The sequence below is a fragment of the Peromyscus leucopus genome, chromosome 6, assembly GCF_004664715.2.
Source record: "Peromyscus leucopus breed LL Stock chromosome 6, UCI_PerLeu_2.1, whole genome shotgun sequence".
NCBI lineage: Eukaryota > Metazoa > Chordata > Mammalia > Rodentia > Cricetidae > Peromyscus > Peromyscus leucopus.
This window is the reverse complement of record NC_051068.1, coordinates 107,956,249-107,969,506: the sequence shown is the minus strand read 5'-3', so window position 1 is coordinate 107,969,506 and position 13,258 is coordinate 107,956,249. Positions and strand designations below refer to the sequence as shown.

General features: G+C 44.8%; 1 protein-coding gene across 3 annotated transcripts in view; it reads right to left on the bottom strand.

The window, feature by feature from the left end:
- The window catches only part of Manba (mannosidase beta), a 96,834-nt gene that overhangs the window by 3,970 nt on the left and 79,606 nt on the right, over window positions 1-13,258 (bottom strand). For 2 of the 3 annotated variants that reach the window (XM_028857392.2, XM_037207131.1), the window contains exons 14-16: window positions 5,369-5,513; window positions 2,373-2,515; window positions 1,272-1,529 (exon numbers count right to left, since the gene is read on the bottom strand). In XM_028857392.2, the coding sequence (XP_028713225.1) occupies window positions 1,272-1,529; window positions 2,373-2,515; window positions 5,369-5,513 (546 nt within the window). Of the gene's footprint in view, window positions 1-1,271; window positions 1,530-2,372; window positions 2,516-3,365; window positions 3,716-5,368; window positions 5,514-13,258 lie in introns of those variants that run through there. The other variant, XR_005091855.1, reaches the window with a different exon arrangement.

The window sequence follows — 13,258 nt, the reverse complement described above, 5'->3', positions numbered from 1 at the left end:
TCATGAAACCACCAGAGGTTATTTCTCTGCTTTGCTGTTTAAAAAAAAAAAAAATGACATAAGCATATGCCAACTTTCTTATCTCCATTCTACCTCAGTGTTTCCAGAGTACTTAGACTTGGTTGCGTGAATATGTCACTATTAATTTGGAAAGAAGGTATGTTTTCGGTTATTTCAACTTTTGAAAAAAAAAAATTAGGTGTTTTTATATTATCATTTCTAAAGCCAATTTTAAAAAATCTCAATAAAGTAAATTTAAATTTGGCTGAAATAGAGACGGAAACTTTCTAGAACAATACTGTCAGGTTTTACATGGAGGAAGAAGAGGAAGGGAAGGTATTCAATCAGCTAGACAGGTGCCAAGTTTACCAGCTGCATCATTTTGAGAAGAACATCCTGATTACCCTTCTTTTCCTTTGCCAATTATAAAGAGACTCAGTGATTAAGTGACTTTGAAACCGTGACTCAAAGGCAGCAAAGTGATTAATAAACTTGAAGAGTCAAAACTGGAGTGACTCGGCTAACCCGCAACGCTTCCTGGGCCACAGGACATGGAGCTTGCTGCCCAGCCCTCGGTGGACCGCTTTCTCACGGGCAAAATGAGATCACAGCACTTCAGGGGTGTTGCTGGAGGGCTTCTCTCCAGGTTCCACCAATCCCCGCAGTCCCACAATCCACGTATAAAATAATCACTCAGACGCTTATATTACTTATAAACTATATGGCTATGGCAGGCTTCTTGCTAACTGTTCTTATATCTTAAATTAACCCATTTCTATAAATCTATACCTTGCCACGTGGCTGGTGGCTTACCGGCATCTTCACATGCTGCTTGTCCTTGTGGTGGCTGCAGTGTCTCCCCCTCCTTCTTCCTGTTTCCCCAATTCTCCTCTCTCTTTGTCCCGCCTATACTTCCTGCCTGGTCACTGGCCATCAGTGTTTTATTTATATAGAGTGATATCCACAGCACAGGGGAGCTGGGGAAGCCAGAGCTTGGGCAGCAGCACCCCAGAGCACAGCCTGGAACCCAGTGGAGATACAATCACCTCACTCCACCATACCGGCCTCACCAGGGAAAGGTGACAGGACAGCACAGGTGGCAGAAACCGATCACAAACAAATCCTGAAGCAGAAATAAAGATGACTTAGTCTTAGCACCCAGCAGGAGGAGAGGAGCCATCCTCAGGCCTCAGGTTACGAGCACTAAGAGGGAAGTGGAGATGACCAGGCCACCCCATCGGCCACTGGGACCCCAGACAAGAGACACTTACGGTGATGTTGGCCCTGACCAGCCCTCTGGCATCCTTCAGGGAGGACAGGAAGTGATAGTTGGTTGGGCTGAAGAGGTCACTGTCAGTTGAGAGGTGGAAGGAAATCACACAGGTTTCCCTCGTACAATCCCCACATCTCTCCAGCAGTTCCAGCACCGGCTTCTCGTAGAGAACCACAGCCTGCCCAGCTTTAATCACAGTAGATGAAGTCACAAGAGAGCACAAAGGCTCCAGGGATCTCCAGCTGTAGAGCCTCACCTGGGGATGAAAGAGTGACGACGGACATTCTTGCTTACTGCTTTGTTTTTCCAATTAGAGAGTAATATGGGCCCAAGAGCAGGGCAGCAGATCTGGTTGACTGTGAAGCCCGAGTTCTCATCCCAGCCCTTAAGTTCTAGCCAAGTCACTAATTACTCCGCTTCCCAGAATCCATTTCGTCACGAGGAGAACTCCATTGAAAACTTTACTGCCTGTCGTGAGAACTGAAAATGGGAACAACCCATTGTCAGCCCAGGACCCAGGAAGCACGTTGCTGGTTTTCTACAGACAGGACCTATTTCTAGAGTTAGCGGCATCATCTAAACTGTAGCCCTCCAAGGGTCTCTAAGTCTTTCTTTTTACTTGAACTTAAGACACGGTTCATTTTTCTATATACCTATTTCAGATAGTTTTACTGATTGCAGCCTTACCACAACCTTTACACTACTTCTTTTGTGAAATTTGGACTAGTACCAGCTTCTCACAGTTATAATCTTACATTTACTTAGCACTTTGAAGTTTACACAGTTCCTCATGTAATTCTTCTATTCCTTTTTTTTTTTTTTTTTTTTTGTCATCTAAAGGAGACAGACTAGTATTATCTGACAGTTGAAGGAACTGAATCCCCAAGACGATAACAGCTTTGCTCAGGTTATGTAATACATAGCAGATGTTAGCCTGAACACTGTGTGCCTACACAGCCTGGCTTATGCTACAAACACTAGAAGCTTTCTGATATGGCCCCAAGAGTATTCCAAACAATTAAAGAAGTCATCTAAAAGTCCCCCTCAGCCTTACACACACACACACACACACACACACACACACACACAAGTAACTCACGGTGAGCTGTGTGTTGTAGTCTCTGTGAAGATCTGACACACCGTAGACATAAAACATTCCTTTATCTTCAAAACCGACCGGCAGCAGCGGAGCAAAGAATCGCCGAGCAAAGTAATGCAGCATTTTCCATTTTCCTCCATACTCTGAAAATAGCCAAGAGAGGCAGGGGACACCGGGAACGAGCGGTCAGGCCAGGCTCCGTGTGCACAGCTAGCATGGCTGGTCAGATTTTTTTTTTCTTTTTCGAGACAGGGTTTCTGTGTAGTTTTGGTGCCTGTCCTGGAACTCACTCTGTAGACCAGGCTGGCCTCGAACTCACAGAGATCTGCCTGCCTCTGCCTCCCGAGTGCTGGGAGTAAAGGCGTGCGCCACCACCGCCCAGCTTGTCAGAATTTTGTGAAGCACACATGTGAGGGAGTCTGTATTGGGGGGACTCAGGTGTGCTGGGGGCTCTGCACAACAATTCTGGAGACTGTTTCACGTCCACCTCACAACATTAGAAAGATGAAGGCAGGGAGTGACTGCTTACTTCCCACGGGAAGAAAGAGGGAAGTACTTGAATGAAACATGCTGGGGGCAGTAGACTTAAACCCTGGATCTTCCAACTTTGAGCCTCCTGCATGTTGGAATTACAAGGTGCACCAGTGTGCTGGCTACCATTGTTCTTTTTTACTACACACATAAAGGAGGAAATCATCAGCACCAGGAGTGGATGCTTGTTGCTAATTTTCATTCATAAGAAATATCTAGACTGGTCTCCTTTCCCACAGGTACAAAATCTCCTAAGCAAAGCAAAACAGCCACTACGCAAAAATGCCTTTCAGAGTCAGACTAAACACCCAGATCCATAGTAAGTAATAATACCTCCTCAAACACAATGCAAAATTGTCAAGCCTTTGTAGAATTCCATGCCACATTGAGATGTCCAGCAGGCTAAACCTCCTATACTGATTTGAATTGCTGTTAAAAATACCACCACCAAAAGCAACTTACAAAAGAAAGGATTTGTTTTGGCTTAAGGTTCCAGAAAGAGTCTAGAGTACAGGAAAGGCATGGCATGGTGGCAGGAGCTGACTGGTCACGTTTTAGCTGCACAGGAAGCAGAGAGAAGAAGCAGGAAGTGGGACAAGGCTATAAACCCTCTAGGCCCCACCTCCGGTGACATAGTTCCCCATCAAGGTTACTCCTCCTGAAGGTTCTGTAACCTCCCCAAACAGTGCTGCTAATGGGGGACATTTCTCATGCAAACCACCACAGCTCCACACTCCATCTTTTGCTATCTTCCTCTCTCAATATCTGTTGGAGAATGAAGATTCTCCCTGATAAAGAATCATTTCTGGAGGCTGGAAGACAAAGAGAAAAAGGTGGGGAAAACCTTCTCAAGGAAGTTGATGTATAAAGTAAATTTTAATTTTGCTAAAATAGGGAGTAAACTTTCTAGAAAATATTGTTAGCTACTATTTGGAGGAGAGAGAAATGATGTAAAGAGTTTAATTAACTAAACAGATAACAATTTTTCCAGCTGCACAACTTTTAGAAAAACATCCTGATTGTCCATTTTTTTTCATGTCAATTATAAAGCAATTTGGTGACTAAGCCACTTCAAAGCAATAAATCAAAGACAGTGGAATGATTAATAGGCTGTGCTTAAAGAAACAAAACTGGAGTGATTCAGTCGGTCTCCGATGCTTTCTGGGCCACAGGACATTGAGCTTGCTGCCTAACCTCCACGGACTGCTTTCTTACTTAAAACCAGATCACAGGACTTCAGGGATGCTGTGCTGTAGGGCTCCTAGGACAGCGCCTGGAGCGCATTGGCACGCAGCCGTCTCCACGGGAGAGACAGAGACCGGGAGGGAGGTGCTAACGCAATGTGCGGTGCAAGCTGTGGAGGCGGAAGAAAGACAAAAACCAAAGTCTTCCAAGGTTTGCAAAATTCCAAGTCTTAGCATTTCATTCCCAATGGTTCCTGCTTTCTTAAAACAGCAGTTGGTGGGAGCCGCGGGGTATGCAGAGGCCAGTCCCATGGGTTTCTCCTGGGCAAGTTTTCTGCGAGTGGGAGATGGCTCGTGGGGTAACTACAGTCTCATGTATGACCGCCACCAGAGTGGGGAGACTGCAAGATGGCCACATCACTCTTTCGCCTCACAGCATCCCATTGTTTCCTCTTCTGAAGCTCAGAGACCCATTATGACTCCTTCATTTTTTTAAAGGTACAAAAATAGACGAAGACACAAATTCCATTCCGGTCACATAACCATTGCTAGTTGAAATGGTTCAGCTGGCAACCTTTCCAACTTGCATTTCTGACCCACTACCTTTTCCAAGACACAAACAGAGCCTATAACGGGGATTTTACAGACTTAAGTCAGAGTCAGCGAATGGCACACTTTGACACATACATGAACCAATCTTCTGCTTGGCAGAATTAATTCTCCCACACAGAACAAGATCAGTGCCCTTTGGGCCTTGAAAAACCCTCTTAAATAGGTTAAATGCAATGCAATGGGGACTGGGGAGATGGCTCAGTTGGTAAATTGCTCGCCATGCAAGTTCAGATGCTCAGCACCCTCATAGAAGCCTGGGCACACCAGCATACCCGGCCTGGGAAGGCAGCGACTGGGGTTCCTCAGGGCTGGCTGGCCGACCAGCCTCGCTGAATCCATGAGCTCAAGAGCTCTAGGTTCAGTGAAAAAAACACACTCACACACTCACACACTCACCAGCACACGTGCAGATGCACACAGACGCCACTCCACCCCACATCACACCTGGGATCTCTGTACCTGAACACACCCCTCACCAGGCTGCTTTGGCCAGCACAGCAGGGCTCATGGAAAGACTCATGGGGCAGCTGGGTGAGGAGTTCACAGAAGGTTCAGGGAATAGCCTCTTTGGCCCAGCTCTCCTCGGGGTAATCTGATTCTTCAGGCTCTGTGCTTTCCCAGCCCCTCTCCACACAGGCATTGATTTCTCTCACACAAAGAAACACTTACCAAGAGAGGCCCAGGAAGGAGCCTGCCAGATATCATTCAGCTGCCAATAAAGAGCCCCCATGGTGTGGCCTTTTCCATCCACTATCTCGCTGCGGCTGCGCATGTAGAATTCAGTTTCTGTTTTGACACACTGGGCCTGCATCACCTGATGCGAGAGGTGTTCACACATAGGTGTTATTGTTTGATGGAGGCTGTGTAGATTTCAGAAATTACAGGTTTGAGGGGGTTTGTTTGTTTTCTTGCTCATTTTTTAGAGTAAATTGGATAAACTAGAGTTGGACTAGCAGTAGGGATAGGTTATTTTTATTAAATCTAGAGCTAGAGAGAAATCTAGGCACGAGAGAAACTGTTGTCTCAACAGTGGGTTGGAGGTGAGGGCTTGTTTTGTTTTTTGTTTGTTTGTTTGTTTTGTTTTTTGTTATAGCAGCAGGAGACAAAGGAAATGGGGTGGTATAAAAGCCAGTAATGATGTAGGCAATGACAGAAAACAAAAGCTGTTATTCCAGAACAAATCCTGCATATAGTCAAACATCAGGTTGTTTTGCAACAGCAGATTTTACAAATACATTCATAGCTTTAAAAAGAAAAAGAAATTTTTATTAGAAAAAAACTGTAAGAAAAACAACATTGTTATTATGAGTAAATTATCCAATCTCTATTTTATAGTTACACTAACTTTTCACATCATGGCTTTTGATAATTAACCTACAATTTCTTACAACTCTTACTTCTTCATGAGAGCGGGACAGATGGTATTATGCCAACAAATAAAGAGCAGCTAGTTCTTGTGCAAGAGGCGGGTCCTTAGTTCCCGCCATCATCTCTGGAAAATCCCTCCTACTTACTGCTGCTTTTACTGACACTGTACCTGTGGCCTTAGCTGGAGTTCTGCTCAGGAGGGGCTCATGGGTAGTCAGAGAGCCTGGAGAGATGGTCAGAGCAAGATTTCACTCAGAGAACAGGGAGGCCTTAGAACAGGGTGTAACCCCAGAAAGGGAAAAAGAAACATTCCTAGACACTAGAAAACTAAGTGCAGATCACTTCTCTAAACAACAACTCTGAGATGAAGAAAGAGCTTTTAGACAGTGGTAGGCTGGATGGGGAGAAAGGAACAATGCGGTTACTGCTCGCGTGAGTCAGACACACATTTCTGGAAGGGTGAAGTCACGGCCATCCAATAAATAGTGAGTATTGACAGTACATATTATATGTTCATGATGTTTTAAACCTCTTATCCAAGCAAAAAAAGAGGATATATCCTACCCTCGTGGCATTTCCTGCCTTGTATAGAAGACAGGCCAATGAGATGAGCCTCTGTGGTACAGCAAAAGGACTTAGTAGAAAAATAAAGGCTGTCCTAAGAGAATAAAGCAGAACCTTCCAGCTAGAGAGAACAATGTCTATGGTGTGTGTGTGTGTGTGTGTGTGTGTGTGTGTGTGTGTGTGTGCGCGCATGTGCATGCCTGTGTGCGACTGGCTGAGAACAGAAGGCAGGCTAAGGTGGCCTGATCAGAGAAAGTCTGGGCAATGGAAGAACCTAGTAGAAATTCAAATTCTGACTAGAGAAGCCATGGAAAGCATGTATCCTAAAAGCTACTGAAGTCCTGGGATGCTACCAGGGGAAAGAGGAATGCAGCCAGCTTGCATTTCCAAAATGTCACTAGGATTTCTGAGCAGAGAAGGGGCGAGGGCAGGCTAGAAGGATCTAGGGAGACACCCACAGAGTTGGTGAAGCTTCTATTAAAGAATGCTGTTTGTTGAGCTGCTGAAGACACAGCCATCTCATTCTGAGCCAGCTTGCTGAGACCACAGCAATGACAGCCAGAAGTGTGCCATAGGACAGTTAAAAAAAAAAAAATCTCTGCAGCAAGCAACCTGGTGACAGCTCAGAATGGCCACAGTGGACAGTTGGAATGTGTTGGTCTAAATATATCTCAGAGAGGGTGAAATAAAAAAGTAGACCAAGGAATTTTTCTGTCAGTCAAGCTAATCTGCAATTTGACTCAGGATCTCTAGTCAAGTTCCTTGTTAAAAAGAATACCATTCTTGTCTGAACTAAACAGAGCAAGATTTATCTGCTTTGAGAGCTTGATACCCATGCACAGAGAATCTGGGTCCCTGGAGTCAGCATCTGCATGTGTATTGAGTTACTGTACCAAATCAACTTAGTAGAGCAATTTCTAGAATGTTCTTCTGTGAAGAGATGCAGCCAAGAAGTGCAATCTTAGTGAAGATAGATGGGGAGGGCGTGTCGGGTCTGGGGTCTGCACTAAATATCCGTCTACACTCAACTGATGCCTCGGGGACGGGGGATGGCCCAGTGGAGAAAGCATGTGCCGTGCCTACTGAAGTTCGGATCCCTCGTGCCCAGGCCAACGCAGGAAGGTGTGTCAGCTGCCGGTAACCCTAGCACTGGGGAACAGAAACGGAGGATCTCCAAAGCAAGCTGGAGCTGGTGAGCTCTGGGTTTAGCAAGAAACCTGTGTCAATTAAGTAGACAGCAATGGAGGAAAACACAATGTCAACTTCAGTCACGCACCCACATGCACCCACATACACAGGAACACACATACATACATGCATACCATACACACAAAAAAATAAAAACACACAAAAAAAAATAAAAAGATTTAACCTTTCATCAGCATGGAAAGTAACCCATTTGGTTTCAAGATTTCCTAATAATATCTAAATCTACTTAAATCACCGAATCTCCAAATAATACCTTTACAACCACGCTACATGTGATCTGTGGGGACAATACCAGTTAACGCCCCTGCCAATGTAGCTCACATGTCCAATGCTCTGACTGACCAGAAGTCTCTTCTCACCCTGAGATTCGTGAATCACTCATTGCTTCACGGACTACATATGAAGGGTTCACCGGCGGTGCAGGAAGTCTCCATTATGCCTCGGAGAAACAACTCAAGATCCCGAACACCCAGGACCCAAAGTATCCACAAAGGCTGGACCGACCATTCTCACATACCAATGAGGTTAAGAAGCATGGGACACTCTGAGAATAGCCCGGAGACCAGAGTCAGCCTCGATTCATGAGTTCCAGTGTGGAAGAAGTGGACTATTCGAGGCAGCTGGGGTAGAAGCTACATTCCTTAGATCTAGATTTATAAATTAAGGTGGTTAAGAGAAAAGCGAACACCAGGACAATGTGTAATCCCAGGCACCGCCACATGCCAAGTGAGTAGAGAAATCACCTATTTCAGGCAGAGACAAAACTTTCGGGACAAAGCTATGAAATACTGAAAAGGAGTGGCTTATGCTTGATTGACTCTACAACAAGCCACAGCTAGGTGTTTTCCTTACCTTTTATGGACCTAGCATGCCTTTTCTCTTTATGTAGGAGAGATCAGTTTTTATTTTTCAGGCAGAAGAAAAAAAAAAATCTAAAGAGGTCCAAATTGTTCACCCGGCTTTAAACACTTTTCAATCTCATTAGCATATGTTACAATTCAAAAATCTTTATTTTTAATTTTTATTAGGTTTATTCATTTTTATTCTGTGTGTGAGTGTTTGGCCTCCTGCATGCTTGGTGCCTGTAGAGGTCAGAGAGGGTGTCAGATCTCCTGGAACTGGAGTTACAGATGGTTGTGAACCACCACGTGGGTGCTGGCAATCAAACCCAGGTCCTCTGCAAGAGCGACAAGCGCTCTTAACTGCTGAGCCATCTCTCCAGCCCCTGGTTGGTAGATCTTTGAGCCTTGCTTTCTGAAAGGAATCTACACCAGTCTCTGCCTAGAAGCCCATCATACATGAAATCAACATGGCAGAGGATAACTAAGACTTTTGAGCACTTCAGGCTCTAACATAGGGTAGCACGTCCTAAATTCAGATAGTGCCAAGCCAGTAACATGAATCTGACTTTACCCAAACCAGTTTTCGCAGGTTAGGAATAACGTTTAAGACTCATTGTGTGGCTTAGATAAACAACTTAGGTGTTTAGAGGTTTGGTCCCCCAACTTGAGACTAGACAGCTGTTAGAAATTTTTTTTTTTTTTTTTTTTTTTTTTTTTATGTATACAGCATGTATGACTGCAGGCCAGAAGAGGGCACCAGATCTCATTACAGATGGTTGTGAGCCACCATGTGGTTGCTGGGAATTGAACTCAGGACCTCTGGAAGAGCAGTCAGTGCTCTTAACCTCTGAGCCATCTCTCCAGCCCGCTGTTAGAAATTTTAAGACATAAAGATTAATAGAGGTCTTAGTACCATTAGAGGGTATTCCCTCAAAGAGGACTGTGGAACCCCTGACTTTCACTTCCTGGTCTTAAGGTAAGCACTTTAACTTGGTGAGTGCCTGCCATGAAGGGCTACCACAGGCCCAATGCAATAGCCCAACCAGTCATAGACTGAAACCTTTAAAACTTCAAACCGAAAGAACCCTTTTCTCTTCCTAAGGTTGTTGTCCTAGATACTGGCTTGTGATGGAAAACTAATGCAAAAAAGAAAAAGAAAAATGGCACCAAGAAGCAGGTAGTCATTGCTACAGCAGAGATGCTACGGGGAACTATTGAACTGCAAACTCGTTTGCAGAAAGAGTTAGGGAAAGTTTTAGGGGAATAGGCTTGGGTGTGTGTGTTGGGGGGGGGAGGGGAGACCTAGTAAACAGTAAGCAGAGTTTAATGGAAAATTCTGGTAGGGACTCAGTGTAAGGATTAGGTCCTTATTACATCACCAGCCTGTGATGGCGTCCCAGCCTAAAAAGCCGCCGTGCCCTTCCACGGGTCTCTCCTCTTTCTCTACTCTCTCCTCATATTCCCTCTGTCCTCTGTGCGGTCTCTCTCTCTCTCTCTCTCTCTCTCTCTCTCTCTCTCTCTCTCTCTCTTTCTCTCTCTCCTTCCCAATAAAGCTCTAAAAAGGTAACCATGGCTCGTGATTCTTCTGCACCACCCACAGCATCCAGCGCTCTCCTGTCGGCCTGGCCACCCCAGGCAGCGGCCAGCCACAAGCGCCGCCACTTAACCAACACTCAGAAATCAAAATGCTGATAGGAACATGGAAAGTAAAGGCCAAACTGAGGAGGCTTCAGTGAGAAGTGAGAGTTCTGTTAGGAATTAGCAGTGCTGTGGCAAAGAATTTGGATGCACATTGTCTATACCTGAGACTTCGTGGGAGAGGTCTTAGCTTATCGAGCAGAGAGGGCAGCATACCATTTAGATCATGACAAAGACATCACTCACTGCTTAGGCCAGATGTACAGAGGCAGAACACGGAGGAGCAGAGAAGTGAGGTTTTAAAATAACCAAAACTTAACCAGAAAAGGAATGTGCATAATATTTCAGTCAAAGCTGTACAAGGAGAGGAAAACAAGCCAAGAGCACTCTACTGGAACAATACGGAAGAGGTCCCACCCATTGCAGGCTCAGTGATGTACAAGTACAAGCTTTGTTCAGAGACTTTCAAGGGAAGAGTCTTCTGAGGAGGGACTCACGGGGTGCTCTGCTTACTCATGGCTGCCTAGGGCAGTAGGGCATTCAGAAACCACGACACCTGTGACTCCAATGGCCCAAGATGAACTCATGCCAGCAGCAGACCTCGTCACCTCCCATGCGAGGCTAGTTTGGTAGGCAGGCATCATGCAAGAGTTGCAGGGTCATAGAGGCTGCCAGTGAGGTTTCCGAGGAAACCTGGGGGAGACCAGCCATGCTGCTGGGAGGCCAGAGTCCCTGGAAGCAGCCCTGGGAGGGTCACAATTGGAACTGAGAGTGAAGCTGGAGCAACAGTGGAGACCCTGGGAATTAGAATGAGCCAGGTTCTAGGGAAGGTAGCACTCAGGATCTTGGTAGCGCATATCCAAGCAGAGTACCTGGAAGAGGCGTGCTTTAGCATGTCCCATTTGCCTTGTGAGATGTACATCCTCTTCTCTATCCTTGCCTCTTCTATTTAAGCCTTTGATTCATTTTGGTTAATCTTACATGGTGTGAAGTAGGAGTCTACATTCACTCTTTTGCATGGTTCTGTTTCAGAACCATCAGTTGAAAATTCTGTCCTTCCCACCATATCATTGACTTGGGAATGGAAACTAGAACACACTATAGAGTGTAGATGTAACCAACCATCTTATTAAATAAGAAGCACAGAACCAATGTAAAAGAGAAAGCCAAGAGGTCAGAGCTCAGAGCTAAAACCTTACCCTTCCTCCTGCGGTGGTCCTACCTCTCTGAAAGAGACCTACTTCCTGTGTGTTTGTCTTTAGATAGTCTTTCTGTTCTGCCTTCTCATTGGTTGTAAACCCAAACACGTGACTGCCTCGTCACTGCCTGTAAGTACCACCCTTCAGGTCTTAAAGGCATATGTCTCCAATGCTGGCTGTATCCCTGAACACACAGAGACTTACCTAGCTCTGCTTACCAAGTGCTGGGATTAAAGGCGTGCGCCACCACCACTACGCTCTTGCTATGGCTCTAATAACTCTGACCCCCGGGGTAACTTTATTTATTAACATACAATTAAAATCACATTTCAGTACAAATAAAATACCACCATAATAGAGGGTCCTCAAAAATTTTAAAATCAGGCTTCATTACAGTCCAACAGATACACTAGTAGGTTTAGATGCCAAAGAAATGATATGAGTTTATCAAAAAGATACCTACATTTCATGTTCTGTCTTGTATTATTCTTAACAGCCAAAATACAGAATCAGCCTAGGTGTCTTGTCAACAAACGAATAGATAAAGAAAATGTAGGGTGTGTATACAATGGAAAAAAGAAAAGTGTATTGTTTGTGACAATGTTAGTTAACCTGGGGATGTTGTGTTAAGGTAAACAAGCTGTGTTGGTTAGTCTTTGTCAACTTGGCACAAACCTAGACGTATCTGGTAAGAGGGAATCTCAATTGAGGGATTACCTCCATTAGATTGGACTGTAGACACGTTTTGGGGTCATGTTCTTGATTAGTAATGGATGTAGGAAGGCCCAGTTCACTTGAGGGTGGGCTACCCCTAGGCAGGTGGTCCTGCATTGTATTTAAAAACAGGCTGAGCAAGCTATAGGGAGCAAGCCAGCAAGCAGTGTTTCTCCATGACCTCTGCTTCCGTTCTTGCCTCTAGGTTCCCACCCTGACTTCCCTTCATGGTGGACTGCACTGACTGGTATGTAAAAGCCAAATCCACCCTGTCCTCCTCAAGTTGCTTTTGATCTCGAAGTTTTATCATAGCCATAGAAACTTAACTAGAACAGAAGCCAATGGCAGAAAGAAAAATAATGCTTAAAATCACTTACATGTACAGTTTTGAAAAGTTGGAGCCATGGAAGCAGAGAATAGAATGGCTACCAGGGGCTGGGAGAAGGAAATGCTGATACACAATTCAGCTAGGAGAATAAATTTGAGAAATCTGTCATAGAAAACAAGATCAAAACTTAGTAAGATTATATCACGTATTTCAAAAATGCTAAGAAAGCAGATCCAGTGTTGTTAGCTCAAAAAATGATACACACGTGAGATAGTGCATATGTTTTGCCATTCCATGTGTAGCCTAATCACTTCCCTTTCTGCTGTGGCAAAAGCCAATTAAGGGAGAAAGGATTTGCTTTGGCTCACAGCTCTAGTTCACAGTGCACTGTGCTAGGGCAGCGGAAGCTTAAGGCAGAGGTGGTCACATGCATCCAACATCAAGAAGCGAGAAATGATGAATGTTTGTGCTAGCCTCACGCTCTCCATTTATACAGCCTAAGATTCCAGCCCAGGAAACAGTACCACCCACAAGACATGGCTTCCCACCTTGATGAACCCAATCAAGATAATTCCCCATAAGATAAAATGCACAGAGGCCCATATCCAGATGATTCTAGACCTCATAAAGTTGACAATTGAGATTAACAATTACAGTGCTTGTATGTATCGTGTTATATACTATAAATATATACAAG